Raw genomic sequence first — 20364 nt, 5'->3', positions numbered from 1 at the left:
ATTCCATGGACAGAGGAGCCTGGCAGGCTACTTTGCAGTCCATGGGGTTGCAAAGAGTCAGGCATGACTGAGCAACTACCACACTCACATCCAAATACCCCTCAGACATTAAAAAATCTACCAAAATAGATAAGCAACAAGGATACACTGTATAGCCAGAGTATTATAACCATTATCTTGTAATAACTTTTAATGAAGTAAAATCTGTATAACTACTGATTCACTATGTTACACACCTCAAGTTAATACCGTAAATCAACTATACCTCAATTTTAAATTGAGGTATATCAATTTATCAAGACAAAACCAAATTGTTCTGATAACTCTTTGATAGGATTATGGCTCACAGTAGCAAACAAATCTTTCCTTTTGACTGCTGACTTTCTTCTGTTTCTTTATCCTTTCTGTAACTCTCCCCGCCCTGACAAATTTTTCCCCTTATTTTTGTCTTCTGGTCACAGAGATTAAAGAAACAGAACTAAAACTGTTGCTAGTATCTGTTTGGGGAGCCAAAAGCACTGTGTGGGTATATAAGTGGAAACCTACTATGACTCATTTAAAAAAAAAAAAAAGCTCTATAAAAAAAGTGACATTTTGAACGACCAAATTATACAAATACTGTTCCCTGATAACTTTTTAAAGATTTTTTTTTTATGTGGACAATTTAAAGTCTTTATTCAATTTGTTACAACATTGCTTCTGTTTCATGCTTTGGTTTCTTGGCCAAGAGGCATGTAGGATCTTAGGTCCCCGATTAGGCATTGAACCCACACCCTATCCCCTGGGAGGCAGTCTCAACCATGGACTCCCATGGAAGTCCTGCTGCTGCTGCTGCTGTCGCATCAGTCGTGTCCGACTCTGTGCGAGCCCACAGACGGCAGCCCAACAGGCTCCTCTGTCCCTGGGATTCTCCAGGCAAGAACACTGGAGTGGGTTGCCATTTCCTTCTCCAATGCATGAAAGTGAAAAGTCAAGTGAAGTCGCTCAGTCGTGTCCAACTCTTAGCGACCCCATGGACTGTAGCCTACCAGGCTCTTCCGTCCATGAGCTTCTCCAGGCAAGAGTACTGGAGTGGATGGAAGTCCTGATAACTCTTTTAAGAGAAAGAAAAACATCAGCTCAGTTCAGTCACTCAGTCGTGTCCGACTCTTTGTGACCCCATGGACTGCAACAGGACAAGCATCCCTGTCCACTGCAAATTCCCAGAGTTTACCCAAACTCATGTCCATTGAGTCATTGATGCCATCCAACCATCTCATCCTCTGTCGTCCTCTTCTCCTCCTGCCCTCAATCATTCCCGGCATCAGGGTCTTTTCTAGTGACTCAGTTCTTCACACCAGGTGGCCAAAGTACTGGAGTTTCAGCCTCAGCATCAGTCATTCCAATGAATATTCAGGACTGATTGCCTTTAGGATGGACTGGTTTAATCTACTTGCAGTCCAAGGTACTCTCAAGAATCTTGTCCAACACCACAGTTCAAAAGCATCAATGCTTCGGCACTCAGCTTTCTTTATAGTCCAACTCTCACATCTATACATGACTACTGGAAAAACCATAGTGTTGAATAGATGGACCTTTGTTGACAAAGTAGTCTCTGCTCCTTAATATGCTATCTAGGTTGGTCATAAGTTTTCTTCCAAGGAAAAAGTGTCTTAATTTCATGGCTCCAGTCACCATCTGCAGTGATTTTGGAGCCCCAAAAACTAAAGTCTGACTCTGTTTCCCCATCTATTTGCCAAGAAGTGATGTGACCAGATGCCATGATCTTAGTTTTCTGAATGTTGAGATTTAAGCCAACTTTTTCACTCTCCTTTTTCACTTTCATTAAGAGGCTCTTTAGCTCCTCTTCCCTTTCTGCCATATGGGTGGTGTCATCTGCATATCTGAGGTTATTGATATTTCTCCTGGCAATCTTGATTCCAGTTTGTGCTTCATCCAGCCCAGCATTTCACACAATATACTCTGCATATAAGTTAAATAAGCAGAATGACAATATACAGCCTTGACATACTCCATTCCCTATTTGGAAACAGTCTGTTGTTCCATGTCCAGTTCTAACTGTTGCTTCCTGACCTGCATACAGATTTCTCAGGAGGCAGGTCAGGTGGTCTGGTATTTCCATTTCTTTCAGAACTTTCCACAGTTTGTAGTGATCCACACAGTCAAAGGCTTGGGCATAGTCAATAAAGTAAAAAGTAGATGTTTTTCTGAAACTCTCTTGCCTTTTTGATGATCCAATGGATGTTGGCAATTTGATCTCTGCTTCCTCTGCCTTTTCTAAATCCAGCTTGAACATTTCAAAGTTGATGGTTCATGAACTGTTGAAGCCTGGCTTGGAGAATTTTGAGCATTACCTTGCTAGCTAGCGTGTGAGATGAGTGCAATTGTGTGGTAATTTGAGCATTCTTTGGCATTGCCTTTTTTTCGGATTGGAATGAAAAATGACCTTTTCCAGTCCTGTGGCCACTGCTGAGTTTTCCAAATTGCTGGCATATCGAGTGCAGCACTTTCACAGCATCATCTTGTAGGATTTGAAATAGCTCAACTGGAATTTCATCACCTCCACTAGCTTTGTTTGTAGTGATGCTTCCTAAGGCCCCCTTGACTTCACATTCCAGGATGTCTGGCTCTAGATGAGTGATCACACCATCATGCTTATCTGGGTATCTCTCCTTGCTATTCTTTGGAACTCTGCATTCAAATGGGTGTATCTTTCCTTTTCTCCTTTGCCTTTCACTTCTCTTCTTTTCATAGCCTTCACAGTAAGGCCTCCTTTGACAACCATTATGCCTTTTTGCGTTTCTTTTTCTTGGGGATGGTCTTGATCACTGCCTCCTATACAATGTCATGAACCTCTGTCCATAGTTCTTCAGGTACTCTCTCTATCAGACCTAATCCCTTGAGCCTACTTGTCACTTCTACTGTATAATCATAAGGGATATGATTTAGGTCATACCTGAATGGTCTAGTGGTTTTCCCTGCTCTCTTCAATTTAAGTCTGAATTTGGCAATAAGGAATTAACGATCTGAGCCACAGTCAGCTCCCGGTCTTGTTTTTTGCTGACTGTATAAAGCTTCACCATTTTTGGCTGCAAAGAATATAATCAATCTGATTTTGGTATTGACCATCTGATGATGTTCACTTGTAGAGTCTTCTCCTGTGTTGTTGGAAGAGGGTGTTTGCTATGACTAGTGCGTTCTCTTGGCAAAACTGTTAGCCTTTGCCCTGCTTCATTCTGTATGCCAAGGCCAAACCTGCCTGTTACTCCAGGTATTTCTTGAGTTCCTACTTTTGCATTCCAGTCCCCTATAATGAAAAGAACATCTTTTTTGGGTGTTAGTTCTAGAAGGTCTTGTAGGTCTTCATAGATAGAACCATTCAACTTCAGCTTCTTGAGCATTACTGGTCGGGGAATAGACTTGGATTACTGCGATACTGAATGGTTTGCTTTGGAAGCGAACAGAGATCATTCTGTCGTTTTTGAGATTGCATCCAAGTACTGCATTTGGGGCTCTTTTGTTGACTATGATGGCTACTCCATTTCTTCTAAGGGATTCTTGCCCACAGTAGTAGATATAATGGTCATCTGAGTTAAATTATGTTTGAAGAAAAACATAACTGTTTGCAAATTCCAAAATAGTTGAGAACGGCATTTTCCAAGTATAAACTGAAGACCAGTCTAATGAAACAGTCATCAAGTTAGTATTACATAAGTAGGAAAAACTGTATAATAAAGTCTCCTTCTGGAGACTGATATGTTGTGAGGTCTTAGAATACGGATACCATTTAACAGTTTTAACCCCTCATGTCCCAAAATGATTTTACTAAAGTAGCCTTTTAAAGTAAGATTTTTCACATTTGTCGATGTGGCATTTTTTGACACATACTTTGATAAACACTGGTTTCAAATATTTCAAGTTTACCTGTTTTTCAGTCATGAGTCTTATCTGATGATTTGCTGGACTCCTTGGCTTTAGGGGCTGCTGTAGATACAATTTCTTTTGTAGAGTCAAAAGAAGTTGAGATTGGCAATAAGAAATTGAATTGCCTAAATTCAAAAAAAATGCAATAGGTGTTAAAGAAAATTATATTTAAAAAAACCTACTACTCTTGGGCAATTTAAGCATTCCTATGCCAAAACTTCTATGACTTCTAAGAAAACTAATTTTTAGAATTTTATAATATTCTCCTCTAAAATGAAACAATATGGGATTTTACACACATAAACACAAAGAAAACTATTTGTTTTAACTAGGTAATGTGAAAAGCAAGTGATGCTAATAAACATTTTTTGGAAGCTGCTTCCCAAAAAACTGAAAGAACTGTCTGAATTCATTAGTTTAACAATTAATTCACTAGCCTAACTCAAAGGGTAAATTAAATGTCACATTCTTAGGTGGTCTTTATTTCTAAGTAGATCAAAGGCTAGCAATACAACGTATTCTATTTGACTGGCACACACACAAGTTTATATTCAGTCTACCCTCCCATCACGTGCTCTTGTTGTCTAAGAATTTGCCATCCTATAGGAAAAAATTTCCTTGAATTCTTATGGTATCTAACTCTTCCTTTGCAGAGGCACAATCATACACGCATATTCATTAGCATCATGGAATCTCGCAACGTGAGAGAACCTTGGAAAGTGTTTAATCCAACATCTCTAGCTGTACAGAGCTGGCAGGAAAGTGCTGGGAGAATTGTACTAATTTATCAGGTGCTATAACCATGTGAGACCCAGAGAAGTAAAATGATCCTCCCTGCTGCTAGTTCAGTTTTTCTTGCAAATCACCCTTCTGTCCTTCTGCTTCTACTTCAGATAGTGAAATCCCCCAATACTAGTTACCAATAATTCATTTTCAGCTAAATCTAGGAACATGTTGCAAATTCTCCAATTCTGCCATTTTTGCTGCTGACATCATAGAGTACTCTCTCCCCTTTAAACTCTGGTCTCTAATGCACTATGTTCATCTCTCTCACTTTTATTTAAATAAAGATACTTTTTTTTTTTTTTTTTAATTTTTTTATTAGTTGGAGGCTAATTACTTCACAACATTTCAGTGGGTTTTGTCATACATTGATATGAATCAGCCATAGATTTACACTTATTCCCCATCCCGGATCCCCCCTCCCATCTCCCTCTCCACCCGATTCCTCTGGGTCTTCCCAGTGCACCAGGCCGGAGCACTTGTCTCATGCATCCCACCTGGGCTGGTGATCTGTTTCACCATAGATAGTATACATGCTGTTCTTTTGAAACATCCCACCCTCACCTTCTCCCACAGAGTTCAAAAGTCTTTTCTGTATTTCTGTGTCTCTTTTTCTGTTTTGCATATAGGGTTATCGTTACCATCTTTCTAAATTCCATATATATGTGTTAGTATGCTGTAATGTTCTTTATCTTTCTGGCTTACTTCACTCTGTATAATGGGCTCCAGTTTCATCCATCTCATTAGGACTGGTTCAAATGAATTCTTTTTAACGGCTGAGTAATATTCCATGGTGTATATGTACCACAGCTTCCTTATCCATTCATCTGCTGATGGGCATCTAGGTTGCTTCCATGTCCTGGCTATTATAAACAGTGCTACGATGAACATTGGGGTGCACGTGTCTCTTTCAGATCTGGTTTCCTCAGTGTGTATGCCCAGAAGTGGGATTGCTGGGTCATATGGCAGTTCTATTTCCAGTTTTTTAAGAAATCTCCACACTGTTTTCCATAGTGGCTGTACTAGTTTGCATTCCCACCAACAGTGTAAGAGGGTTCCCTTTTCTCCACACCCTCTCCAGCATTTATTGCTTGTAGACTTTTGGATAGCAGCCATCCTGACTGGCTGTAATGGTACCTCATTGTGGTTTTGATTTGCATTTCTCTAATAATGAGTGATGTTGAGCATCTTTTCATGTGTTTGTTAGCCATCTGTATGTCTTCTTTGGAGAAATGTCTGTTTAGTTCTTTGGCCCATTTTTTGATTGGGTCATTTATTTTTCTGGAATTGAGCTGCAGGAGTTGCTTGTATATTTTTGAGATTAATCCTTTGTCTGTTTCTTCATTTGCTATTATTTTCTCCCAATCTGAGGGCTGTCTTTTCACCTTACTTATAGTTTCCTTTGTAGTGCAAAAGCTTTTAAGTTTCATTAGGTCCCATTTGTTTAGTTTTGCTTTTATTTCCAATATTCTGGGAGGTGGGTCATAGAGGATCTTGCTGTGATTTATGTCAGGAGAGTGTTTTGCCTATGTTCTCCTCTAGGAGTTTTATAGTTTCTGGTCTTACATTTAGATCTTTAATCCATTTTGAGTTTATTTTTGTGTATGGTGTTAGAAAGTGTTCTAGTTTCATTCTTTTACAAGTGGTTGACCAGTTTCCCAGCACCACTTGTTAAAGAGGTTGTCTTTTTTCCATTGTATATCCTTGCCTCCTTTGTCAAAGATAAGGTGTCCATAGGTTCGTGGATTTATCTCTGGGCTTTCTATTCTGTTCCATTGGTCTATATTTCTGTCTTTGTGCCAGTACCACACTGTCTTGATGACTGTGGCTTTGTAGTAGAGTCTGAAGTCAGGCAGGTTGATTCCTCCAGTTCCATTCTTCTTTTTCAAGATTACTTTGGCTATTCGAGGTTTTTTGTATTTCCATACAAATTGTGAAATTCTTTGGTCTAGTTCTGTGAAAAATACCGTTGGTAGCTTGATAGGGATTGCATTGAATCTATAGATTGCTTTGGGTAGAATAGCCATTTTGACAATATTGATTCTTCCAATCCATGAACACGGTATGTTTCTCCATCTGTTTGTGTCCTCTTTGATTTCTTTCTAAATAAAGATACTTTTTGAAAGTATCAGCCAACTTCAATGGCTACAATCTTTCAGCTAGTTTTTAAATTTTTCATTAGAGAAATTTTTAAAAATACATACAAGTAGAGAAAGAGTAAAATGAACCCATGTATATTCATTAACACAGATCAATGATAACCAACATTCTTCCATATTTATTTCATTTCTCTTACCCACTTACATTTCAGTACTCACCTCCAATAAATACAGACTCATTTTAAACGTAACTTCAATACCAGTGTCACACCCAATTATATTAATTCCTCACTATCACTTAATATCTAGTCCATGTTCAATTTTCCCCCAAATGTCTTAAAAATATCTTCTTTGTTTTTTTTTCCAAATCAGAATTCAAACAAGGTTCACATAGAGCACTTCTAAATGCATATATGGGAAATTAGAAAGCCACTGCATGTACCCAGAGAAAGGTGTAGGATTAAAAACACCTCAAGTTTATAGGTCAGGCTGACCCTCAGCACAAAGACAGCCACAATTTAAAACAAAGAAAAACAAAACCCAGCAAACCATGGCAAAGAAAGAGAATCTTATTTCCATAGATATTACTAGATTCAAATCTCCAGTTTTCAATAAAAAGTAAAGCATACAAAGAATCTGGAAAGCATGGCTCATTCAAAGGAAAAAAAAAATCAAAAGAAACTGTCCCTGAAAACAAAACAAAACCTGATGGCAGATCTACTACACAAAGCATTTAAAACAACCACCTTAAAAAATTCAAAGAACTAAAGGAAGATGTGGAGAAAAAATAAGAAAAAATATATGATCAAAAGAGAAATATCAGTAAAGAGAAAACAAAACAAAAAAATCAAAAATATTCTGGAGTTGAAAAGTATGATAACTGAAATAAAAAATTTACTAGGGGCATTCAAATGCAGATTTGAGCAGGCAAAAGGGTAAATCCGTGTAAGTGTGAAGGTAAGAGAATGGAAATTATCAAGTCTAAAGAATAGGAAAAAAAAAAAAAGACTGACTAAAAGTGAACCTTACCTAAAGGACCTGTGAGACACCACCAGTTGTGTCAACACACGAATTGTGGGAGTCCCAGAAGGAGAAAAGAGAGGGTGGCTGGGAATTATGAAATGATGGCTGAAAACTTCCCAAATTTGTTGAAAGACACAAACTCCTAGAAATATAAACTCAGAGACCTACACCAAGAAGTACTACAATCAAGCTTTTGAAAGAACAAAGAATCATGAAAGCAGCAAGGGAGAAGTGACACATCACACACAAGGAATCATCAGCAAGCTTACCAGCAGGTTTCTTGACAGGAACTTTGGAGACCAGAAGGTACTGAGAGGATATATTTCTTTCTGAAAGAAAGAAACTGTCAATCAAGAATCCTATGTTTGGCAAAACTATCCTTCAACAGTGAGAACAAAAGAAAGATATTTCCAGAGAAGCAAAAGTTTAAGGAGTTCCCTACCGCTAGACCTGCCCTGCGAGTAAAGGTAAAGGGAGTCCCCCTGGCTGAGGTGAAAGGACACAGACTAAAGCAAAGCCACAGGAAAGACCAAGTGTCTCAGTAAAGGTGCATGGCACGGGAAACACACGGGCGACGATAAGAGCTGCTACTATCATAACAAAGATGTGTAGCTCCACTTTTTGCTTTCTACATGACTTAAGAAACAGATCGTTTCTTACAAAACAATCATTAGTCTAAAGCTAATATTATTATAACTTTGGTTTGTAATGTCACACATTTTCTACTAATTTAAGAGACTTAACTCATTTACTAGAATTCTTAATTTGTTTTCAGCCACACATGTATAAAGATGTCACTGTGCAACATCAACAGCTGAAAGAGGTGGGGATAGAGCTGTAAAGAAGCAGAATTTTCATACGTTATTTAAGTGAAGCTGCGATAAATTCAAATTACTGTTATAATTTTATAATGCTAAATGTAATCCTCACAGTAACCACAAAGAAAACAGTGATAGTATATATAGAAAAAGAAAACATTCTGCTACCAAAAAAAAAAAAAAATCAGCTAAACACAAGAAGACAGTAATACAGGAAATGAGGGGGGGAAGACATAAGATGTTACAAAAAAAATAGCAAAATTACAGATAGTAATGCCCTACCTGTCCGTAATCACTCTAAACGTAAAAGAGTCAAACTCTTGACAAACTGGTAGAATGAATTTAAGAAAATATGATCCAAAAAAAAAAAAGAAAATATGATCCAACTATGTGCCTAAAACAAGACCCATTTTAGAGCCAGAGACACAAAGATATTGAAAGTGAAAGAATGGTAAAAGGTATTTCATGAAAATAATTTAAAAAAAAAGAAAGTGTAGCTATATTAGTACTAGACAAAATACTTTAAATCAAAAAAGGCCACTAGAGACAAAAAAGGACATTACATATTTTTTTAAGGACATTACATATTTTTTTAAGGACATTACATGTTAATAAAAGATTCAATACAGCTAAAATACATAACAATTATAAACTCTTATGCACTTAACAACAGACCACTAAAACATGGGAAGTAAAAACTGACAGAATTGAAGGAAGAAATAGTTCTACAATATAGCTGGAGATTTTAACACCCCATTCTCAAGACTACATAGTAATCAGACAGAAGAAAAGTAATGAAACAGACAATGTGACAGACTAAAACAACCAGATCTAGTAGATTTATAAAGAACACTCTGGGGAATTCCCTGGTAATCCAGTGGTTTAGGACCCCATGCTTCCACTGCAGGGAGCGCAGGATTGATCCTTGGTCAGGGAACTAAGATCCCACAAGCTAATCAAAAAGCAAAAAAGAAAAGAACACTGCTCAACAACAACAGAATACAGTCTTCCAAGCGCATGTGGGACATTATCAGGATAGACTATATGTTAAACCACAAATTAAGTCTCCACAAAGAGGTGACCTTAGAAATCAAAAACTAAAACAAAAATTCGTAAGTTTATGGAAAGTAGACAACACATTTGTAAATAACCAATGGATGAAAGAAGAAATCACAAGAGAAATTAGAAAACTCTTAAGATATTAATGAAAACAAAACACAATATTTCAAAACTTACGGGTCACAGTGAAAGCAATCCTAGGGGGAAATTTAAGAGTTATAAAAATTTACATTAAAAACATGAAAGATCTCAAATTAACAACCTAAGTTTGCAACTTAAGGAACTAGAAAAAGAACAAACTAAACCCAAAGCTAGCAAAAGAAAAAAATAAAGATTAATTAGAGCAGAAACAAATGAAATAGAGACTAGGAAAGTAACAGAGAAAGTCAATGGAAGACATCTGAAAAGATCAACAAAAATGACAAATTTTACCTGATGAACAAGAAAAAAAGAGAAGACTCAAATTACTAAAATCAGAAATCAAAGTGGGAACATTACTACCAATTATACAAAAAAAAATATTAAACAATATTATGAACAATTGTATGCCAACAAATTAGATAACCAACATGAAATGGACAAATTCCTATAAACACAAAACCTACCAAGACTGAATCACAGAGAAATAGAAAATCGCAATACATCTGTAACTAGTAACAAGACTGAATCAGTAATCAAAAAACTCTCCCCAAAAGAAAAGCCGTGGATCAAGTGGCTTCACTGAGGAATTCTACCAAAACATCTAAAGAACTATTGACAATTCTTCTCAAACTATCCAAAAAAATTAGACAAGGGAATACTTTCTCTCATTCTTGGAGGATAGCATCACCTTAATATTGAAAAGTCAGACAATACAAGAAAAATAGTAATATCCCTTACAAGCATTGATGCAAAATACTAGTAAACCGAAGGCTTCCCGGGTGGCTTAGTGGTAAAGAATCTGAGTGCCAATGCAGGAGGCACAGGAGACAAGGATTTGAACCATGGGTTGGGAAGACTCCCTGGAGGAGGAAATGGCAACCCATTGCAAGTATTCTTGCCTGGAAAAATCCCATGAACAGAGGAGCCTGGAGGGCTATAGTCCATGAGATTGCAAGGGTTGGACACAGTTTAAGCAACTGAGCATGCACACACTAGTAAACCAAATTCAGCAGCATATTAAAAGGATTATACACCATATTCAAATGGGATTTATACTTGGAATGGAGGAATTAGTTCAACATATGAAAAGAAATCAGTGTATTACATATTATACTACATTAATGGAATGAAGGAAAAAAACATACAATCATCTCAATTGATGCAGAAAAAGCATTTTACAAAATTCAACATCTTCTTATGATAAACACTCAACAGCTAGGAATAGAAGGAAACTAGCACAACAAAAGATCCCCTGGAGGAGGAAATGGCAACCCACTCCAGTATTCTTGCCTGGAGAATCCCATGGACAGAGGATCCTGGGGTCTTAAAGTGTAGAACATGATTGAAGCAAACTAGCACGCACACAACTCAGCAAAAGCCATATATGAAAAAGCTACAGTGAACATCATATTCAATGGTAAAAGACTACAAGCTTTCCCTCTAAGATGAGGAACAAGGCAAGGATGTCACATTCACCACTTTTATTCCATATAGAAATGGAAGTTCTCACCAAGCATTTAAGCAAGAAAGAGAAATAAAAGGTATCCAAATTGGAAAAGAAGTCAAATTATCTCTATATGCACATGATATGATTTTATATGCCAAAAACCTTAAATACACACACACACACACACACACATTAGAATAAATGAATTCAGCAAAGCAGCAGGATATGAAAAGCAGCATATAAAAACTATTTGCATTTCTATACACTAACAACAAAAAACCTAAAATGGAAAATAAAAGAATTCCATTTACAACAGCATCAAAGAATGGGGAATACATGTAAATCCATGGCTGATTCATATCAATGTATGGCAAAAACCACTACAATACTGTAAAGTAATTAGCCTCCAACTAATAAAAATAAATGAAAACAAACAAACAAAAATACAACAGCATCAAAGAATAAAAATAGGAGTAAACTTAACCAAGGAGGTGAAAGTCTTATACAATGAAAACTACAAAACATTGCTCAAAGAAATTAAAAAGACATAAGTAAATGGGATCACATCCAATATTCATGGATCATAAGACTTAATATTAAGACATTGATAATGACCAAAGCAATCTACAGATTCAATGTAATCCCCATCAAAATCCCAATGACATTTTTTTCAGAAATAGAAAACCCATCCTAAAATACATACAGGATCTCAAGGGACCATGAATAGCTTGAATGTCATCACCTGAATGTAATCTTGAAAAAGAAGAACGAAGCTGGAGGAGTAACAACATGAAGCTGAAGTAGTAACAGCTTCCTGATTTAAAACTTCTTTGCAAAGCTACATAAATCCAAAGAGTGGTGTTGGCATAGACAATTGCATAAAATAAAGAGGCCGGATATAATACCCCACATTTATTGTCAAATGTGAGTGGCAAGGATGCTTTTGAACTTTGGTGTTGGAGAAGACTCTTTAGAGCCCCTTGGACTGCGAGGAGATCCAACCAGTCAATCCTAAAGGAAATCAACCCTGAATATTCATTGGAAGGACTGATGCTGAAGCTGAAACTCCAATACTTTGGCCATTTGATGGGAATAACTGACTCACTGGAAAAGATCCTGATGCTGCGAAAGATTGAAGGTAGGAGGAGAAGGGGACGACAGAGGACAAGATGGTTGGATGGCATCACTGACTTGATGGACATGAGTCTGAGTAAACTCCGGGAGTTGGTGATGGACAGGGAAGCCTGGCGTGCTATAGTCCATGGGGTCACTAAGAGTTGGATACGACTGAGCGACTGAACTGACTGTCACACGGTTTTCAATAAGAGTGCCAAAAAGCCTTCAAAAGGATATAGTCAGTCTCTTCCTCTGCTGTGAAAACTGTAAAAAGAATGAAGTTGTACCCTTCTTAAGACCACACAAAAATTAACTCAAATGGATCAAAGACCTAAATTTAAGAACTTAAACTGTAAAAATTTAAAACACAGAGTAAAAGCTTCACAATCCTGAATTTGGCAATGATTTCTTAGATATGACATCAAAGGCATAGGCAACAAAAAGTAAAAACAGACAAACGGGACTTTACAAAAATTTAACATTTTTTTGTGCATCGAAAGATACTGTCAGCAGATTAAAAAAGGCAATCCATGGAATGGGAGAAAATATTCACAAATCATTTAGGTGATAAGGAATATCCCGAATATATGTGGCTTCCATGGTGGCTCAGTGGTAAAGAATTTCCCTGCCGATTTAGGAGACACAAGGGACACAGGTTTGATCCCTGAGTGGGGAAGATCCCCTGGAGAAGGAAATGGCAACCTACTACAGTATTCTTTCCTAGGAAATCCCATGGACAGAGGAGCCTGGTGGGCTATAGTCCATGGGGTTGCAAGAGTCAGACACAATTAGCAACTAAATAGCAATAAACAATCCAGAATATACAGAGAATTCCGGAAACTTAACAAAAACATCTGATTAAAAAATGGGCAAGGAACCTGAACAGACATTTCTCTAAAGAAAAATAAAAAAGGCTATAAACACATGAAAATATTTCAACATTACCCATTAGGTAAATGCAAATCAAAACTACAATGAGATACCACCTCATACCCATTAGGATGGCTAAAAGAAACAGAAATAACAGTTACTCGTGAGGATGTAGAGAAACTGAAACCCTTGTGCACTGTCAGGAATATAAAATGGTATAGCTGCTATGAAAAATAGCATGGTGGTTCTTCAAAAAATTTAATGTAGAAATGCCATTATGATTCAGCAATTCGACAAAAGAACTGAAAGCAGGGTCTTAAAAAGATATTTGAACATCCATGTTCACAGCAGTATTATTCACAAAATATAGCTAAAAGGTGGAAGCAACCCAAGTTCCATCAGCAGATGAATAGATGAGTAAAATATGCTATAAACCATACAGTGGAATATTATTCAGCCTTAAGTAGTAGTGTAGTGTATGCAGCTCAGTGGTGTTCAACTCTTTGTGACCCCATGGACTGCAGCCCACCAGGCTCCTCTGTCCATGGAATTCTCCAGACAAGAATACTGAAGTAAGCAGCCATTTCCTTCTCCAGGGTGTCTTCCTGACCCAGGGATCAAACCTTGGTCTCTTGCATTGCAGGTGGATTCTTTACTGTCTGAGTCATGAGGGAAGCCCATTCAGCCTTATACAGGAAGGAAATATTAACCTAAGTTACAACACAGATGAACCTTAAGTATATTAGCTAGTCACAAACAAATGCTGTATGATCCCACTTATACAGAAAGTAGAATGGTGATTGCCAGGGGAATGGTGAGTTATTTAACGGGTATAGAATTTCAGTTTTACAAATGAAGAGTTCTGTGTGTGTTTCCAGAGACAGAGCTAGGATAGTTATATCTACCTGTCTACAGAAAAGACTAAAACCATGATTGACTCAGGATCCCAAGAATACAGATTTTGATCTTGAAATGCTATTTCCTTTTGGAAAAAAAAAAAAAAAAGTTTTTTGAAGATTTTATTTCAGATTTGGGACAGAATTGACTCAAGATATCAGACAACAAGGGAGTTATTAAAGATTAGTAGTGCTGGACTTCCCTGATGGTCCAGTGGTTAAGACTCTGTTTCCAATGCTGGGGGCACAGGTTCAATCCCTGGTCAGGAAATAGCCAAAGAAAAAAAAGACTAGTAGGGTCATATCAAAAGGACAGACTTGAGTAGGCTCCTCCCACTCAAAGATGTGATAACATTAGCTTTGACAATTATAATAACCACAATGAACTGAAACCCATAAAATGTTTCAATTTATGACTTCATATTGATATTAGGCTTTTTAAAAGAATTATCTTCAGAAGGAACCAATTCATTTTCTCAAAAATTGGTAAATAAATGCAACAAATTGTTTATGCTGCCTTTCCTAAAGAGATTTTATGGCTACATATTCAACTGAGGGGCTAATATTCTAACAAGCAAGTAAAAGAAATGATAGAATTAGAATATCACTATTTTGCAGCCTTCAATGAACATATACAGGCATCAAGTATCAACAGGTGCTAGAAACACAAAGAGAAACAAGACATTCTGCACCTCCTATGATCCTGCCAACCACCACCTAGAGAATTACCAAAGGAATTGAATCTGAGTCTGATCCAATCTTTGATCCAGCTACAAATGTTTAGGAATTACCCAGGGCAGAGGAACATAATCAACTGTACATGAGTATGCAAATTGCAAAATCCAGACTGTAGGATATATAGGTCAAATGAGCCAAGTCCTTCAGATAGATTATAAGGAAAAGAAAGGAACAGGGAAAAAACCTTCAGATTAAGAGGTTTTTTTTTTTTTTTTTAATATAATGAGCAAGAGATACACTATAATGCTGAAGAATACAGATTCAGGAAAAAACTTTTTTTTTAACACAAGAATGCACTAATGGGAGTACAGAAGTAGTTGTAATTGGGATAGACCAGTCTTAGCATGGCTAGCATGGTTCTCTACCCTGACCTAGGTGGTATCATCTCTTAATTTGTTAAGGTATACATTCAGTATGTGTGTTCATTTCTGTTTGATTTCATAATAAAAGTTCACTATTTAATAAAAAAAAAAAAAAACTTCAGTAAGTAACAATAAGCCAAAAGTAAAGGAAATACTAACCAAAAGAAGGCTGGTAGAGCCAGAATAGCATGCTTCTGCCACGCAACCAAGAAACCACTAATCTCTGTGCCTCAATTTCCTTATCATGAAATGAGGAAAATAAAAGTACTTAGCTTATAGATTCTTGGGAAGATTAGAAAAGTTAAAATAGAAAGGACTAATTGAACAGTGCCTGGCACACAGCAGGATAGAGGCGGTGATTAGAACTGGTGACGAGCTATCTGTGTTATCTTAAATACTTAGCCTCTCTGGGCTTCAGTTTCCTTTATGGAGCTTCAAATACCTGATAGGATTATGAGGAGGTCAAAAGGAAATATATGTACAGTATTCCATAATTAGTAGATTCTTTCCATGGTCTCTCAATTCCCAGAGAGAGTTATCTACCACATCAGACATACCTCAATCATACCACATTCTTCTTGACACTTTTCACCTTGTCATTCAAGTTGATCTCAATGAAATGATCACTCAGTGAGTCTCATGTCTGAAACTGGATCTTCATCTAGGTTTCAAAAAGATAAGAGATCCAAATCTTAAAATGCTCATCTCCTAGTAAGAAAGGTCTTGTGTTATTCCCAGAGCAGTCATCTATGGTACTGGTGGTAACCACTAAACAAAAGCTGGAATCACAGAATTAACTGCTAATGGATGTTGATGGTCACCACCAAGTACCTTCACTGGTGTCTTCTTTCCACTTACCTTTCCTCTCCCAGCTGTGCTAAAACATTTAGCTGGGTGTCCAACTCTATCACTGTCTAGCATCAATTCTGATTCTGGCTTCAAAAGGCAGAATAATTCTTATTGTCAGGAGTACTCTCAGACAGATAAAAACCGCTGAATACAAAAAGCAAAGGCAGGGAGAACAACTCACAATTCCACCTGTGACCAAGCCCTCCTTTTCAGGGGCCCATGCTGTGAAATTAATGTGCCAATGGTTTGCAGCAGTCTTCTCCCCACTACAAACTGTAACAAGACAAAGGTCTGGAACTTTGTGTCAGAAGAAGAGACCCAATGCTTCCCCAAAGCCAAAGCTTGCTTTAATCAGTGTCATATCACACCTAAAGTAAGACTGTAGAAATAGCAGTTGCAGGGAAGGAGTTCATTTATACATGGCACAAAAAGACACATGCAGAGAAGCAAAACAAAATTCTATCTCCTTGCACTGTCCAGGTCTACCAAAAATCCTTTGGTAACTTGCCCTTTATAAGTCTGAAGCCCCTATAACATGCACCATACATTAAAATGTGTTTATTTTTCACTACTTTTGGGCAGGAAAGTGGAAATAATGCATAGGCGGTAGCTGTTCTTCCTCAAGTCAAGTCACATCAAAATCTGTAATTAGCTTTCTAAAAAGTACATATTTCACTTTACTGCAATAAATGGAACATGAAATGCTTTCAAAGTCTCTATTTAACGTTCCTAAGAAGAACTGAATTTACCGCAAATAAGTAATCTAAATTAGGGCTGGATCTCCTCTAGACCAAATCATTCTGCCCCAGGAGAGGTTACATAAACGATCAGAACACACCTCTAAGCAAAAGCTGCGGCATTCGCTTGTCAGCCACCTCCTCCCCAAGGTGGGGTGGGCAAGGCTCAAGGCTATTTGGCAACACCAAAAGTAAAAAACAAAACAAAAACCTCATACAGAGGATTGAAACCAACATGGATAATGCGTGCACAGTGTTTTTAACCTTATGGTTAGAAAATAAAGTGGTACAAAAACACTTCGGTTTGGCCTGTGTGTTACAAGTCTCTCAGCCTTGCAATTATTTCCAACTCATTGATCAGAATAAAAATCAAATTAGACTCTGCATAAAGAGCCCCGCACTCTGAAATGGGCCTAATAAAACGGAGAAAGAGATAATCATCTACCTACACCTTCACGTATCCCCCACCTTCTATTCCTAGTCTTCACTAGCCAAGCCACCTCCTCAGACACCTTGACACTGAAAAGTGGAGCGGGTCGGTTCTGGTGAACTGTTGGGGATGGAGTAACTACCTACTTATCCAGAATTCAGGGCGCGCCGAAAATCACTCCAAGCTTCACACTCATTGCCTCATTTAATCTTCTCAATCACCATGTAAGGCAAGAATTATCAGCTGTGTTCCACAAATAAACAAACTGAGGCGCTGAGTTGTTACAAGGGGAGTCAAAGACCACAAAGGGCGGGAAGCCAGACTCGAACCAGGTTTATCAGGTTACCCGCGTCACCTCGGCCTTTATACTGGCATTTTAATTGGCGCGAAGCAGTCCCGAGGCGGCTCGTCTGACCGCTCTCAGGGCGCAGGTGAGGTCAGGTCCCGGGGTTCCTCGGGTAGGGGTTCCTCAGGCGGGGTCTACGGCCGACGCCTCCGTAAACCTAGAACGCCGCTCACCTTCCTCAGCCGCCGCCTACCTCCCGCAGCGCGCTCCACCCGGCCGGCTCAGCTGCCTCCGGCCCCGCCTCTGCGACCGTTATCCCACCGTGGAAGGTCGGCCAATCGAGCAGGAGCTCATCGAGGAATCTGCCTCTGCCCCGGCTGGAACACCGCAGCGATTTTCTCTGACCGCCCGGAGAGGCTGGTCCTGCCTCGCGCCCTCTGGTTGGCTCCGCGACTGGGGGCGGGGCTCACCCTTGGCTTAGACTCTCGTGTGCGGGGGCGGGGCAAGGGCTCTGCGCCTGCGCACTTCCATCTCTCTCACTCCCTAGATCCCGGCTGAGCGCTGCGGTGCCTGGCACTTGGAGGACGCAAATAAGTGTGTTCATGACATTTTATCCTCCCGTGAAGCATTTTCCAAGTCTCGACGAAGTGTCAGGCCAGATATCGAGCTCCAGAAATGCAAAAGTGGCTGACTGGTGATGTTCAAAGTGTAGTCAGGGAGATAGGTATGCACCCTGCAATTAACGGTGCAGTATGGCGGGCTTGATTAGAGAAAGGTGTGCAGGGCATAGAAGGGAACGAAAGGGAGGGTCGCTGGGTCGCTGAACTCTCCCTCCTCCTTGAGTGAGTCTCAACCCTGGCTGCCCACCAGAATCACCTGAGGAAACTTGAAACGGATGCTCAGACCCCTGGCCAAGTATATCAGAATCAGACCCATGGGCCAATAGTTTGCTAAAGCTCCCCCGGGTGATTCCAGTGTGCAGCCAAGCCAAGGTAGGGATCTATCACTACAAACCTAGAGAGATGCATAAGAAGAATGGTGAGCTCCCCAACAAAACAGATAGGAAAGGCATTGAAACCACAGAAATGTGTTCAAGGGCAGAGGAGGGTGGGATGGGAGGGGTGGTCTAAGGTTATTGATGTCTTAGTGCAGAAAGAAGTCAGCCAGAGAAAAGTGATAGACAAGAAGCAGTTCATTGCAAGGAAGATGGGCAAGGGAGTATTGCTCAGAGAGCTTAACGGGGCTACAGTTTTATAATCAAAGGAAAAGTGGGGAGGGGGAGAATGACACCTTTCTCCTCATTCTTGAGTAGACATCAGGCTTCCATCATCAGTTCCTCCTCCACATCAGGCTGGGAGTTATTTTGTCCCTACATGGTCTAACTGGGACTGTCCTGGCTCAATGGAAATGAGAAAAAAAGCAGTAATATATTCTAAAATATGGCGAATCATCTCAGCTTTCAGTATAATGCCATCTTTCACTTATATTTTTGTTTTTAGTGTGTGCAGAGGCGTAATCATAGTAGTAATACTAGTATGTCCTAGTAATCATTAATTTACTGACCTCACTGGGCAGGATGCATGTCTCATGACACCATCATTTTATTGTTTTGGAACATGTCTCATGCTTCTGTTACCTGGCTTTGTTGCTAAGCAAGTCTGCTTTCTTGAGTGGCCATTGACTCACAGGAGTCTCCCATACTTTTCCTTTACCTTCAATCCCCTAGTGGGATTAACTATTTAATCACATACTTTAGCCCTTTACTCTGTTCCTATGGGTATTTACAGAAAACTTCACGTGCAAATTAAACTAATAACTCCAACAAAACATGTTATTATAATGCCTAGTTCATAAGTGCTCAGTAAACCTTACTTTATTTTCTGTAATGAAATCTGGGCTCCTTTGGTACAGCTCATATCTGCTCTCCCTAAAAATCTAACTTCCAAAGCATTGGCCAATATAATAGGCTTCCTGAGGAAGCTGAGGAGTGTGTTGTGTCATTGGAGACTCAGAGGAAGAAGGCCTTAGCAGATGCACTAAAGAGCTGGGACTTTGTCCTGGAGGTGACGGGGAACCATAGATGAGGTTTCAAAAGAAGTATAAAGTGGAAAAGCTTTTGCTTGGGAATTTTCAAGCCTAACTTTCGTGCATCCTGATATAGAGGTAAAAACGAAAATGAAAAAAAAAAAAAAAAAATTCACTCCACAGGGTACAAATATTCCTTTTTTTTCCATGAAAGGAAATTATCTAAATCCTCTAATGATCACTTTAATAAATTCAGAATCTACAAATAGGGCCCCTATACACCTTTTTCAAAAACTCATGGCAGGTTAAGCAACCCAGAAATTCCCAAGGTAAAACCCAGCTGCCATACACCTGAAAGGGAGGTCTGGCAGCCATTGTCATTGCACCTTGTAGCCACACGATGGCACTGTTGACAACCTGTACCTTCCAATTGGTCGAAGGAAGCAGGTCTGTAGCATTAACAGGTCCCACAATAGCCAACAGGGATCTCCCATGGAGGGCATCAGTCACGGTGTCTTTCACAAGGAGGTCTCAGAGTCACGGTTTTTAGGGTTCAACTTTCAGGCCCATACTCAGCCTTCTTCCAGGCAGCTGGGGCCACTGAGTTTGATCTCTATGTCTGCCCATGGAAACATGTCCTCACCTCAACACTGCCCCCTGCCCATTCCATACTCAGCTAGTTACACTAGCAATGGTTGACAAATTTTCATCTTCAACACTTGGAACACAAAGAATCTCACTTCTTGACTTTTCTAGGGTAA

The 20364-nt window shown here is 39.0% G+C and overlaps 1 protein-coding gene across 12 annotated transcripts in view; it reads right to left on the bottom strand.

Moving 5' to 3' along the window:
- Positions 1–20364, bottom strand: part of CEP70 (centrosomal protein 70) — a 242652-nt gene that overhangs the window by 58639 nt on the left and 163649 nt on the right. For 3 of the 12 annotated variants that reach the window (XM_043474270.1, XM_043474282.1, XM_043474280.1), the window contains exons 1-3: positions 17812–17956; positions 15834–15937; positions 3925–4049 (exon numbers count right to left, since the gene is read on the bottom strand). In XM_043474270.1, coding sequence (XP_043330205.1) covers positions 3925–3939 — 15 coding nt within the window. In that variant the 5' untranslated portion in view covers positions 3940–4049; positions 15834–15937; positions 17812–17956. The other 9 variants (XM_043474274.1, XM_043474281.1, XM_043474277.1 and 6 more) reach the window with 7 other exon arrangements.

The sequence above is a fragment of the Cervus canadensis genome, chromosome 7 (assembly GCF_019320065.1).
Source record: "Cervus canadensis isolate Bull #8, Minnesota chromosome 7, ASM1932006v1, whole genome shotgun sequence".
Classification (NCBI taxonomy): domain Eukaryota; kingdom Metazoa; phylum Chordata; class Mammalia; order Artiodactyla; family Cervidae; genus Cervus; species Cervus canadensis.
Note: the sequence above shows the minus strand (reverse complement) of the source record. Positions and strands in the feature narration are given on the sequence as shown.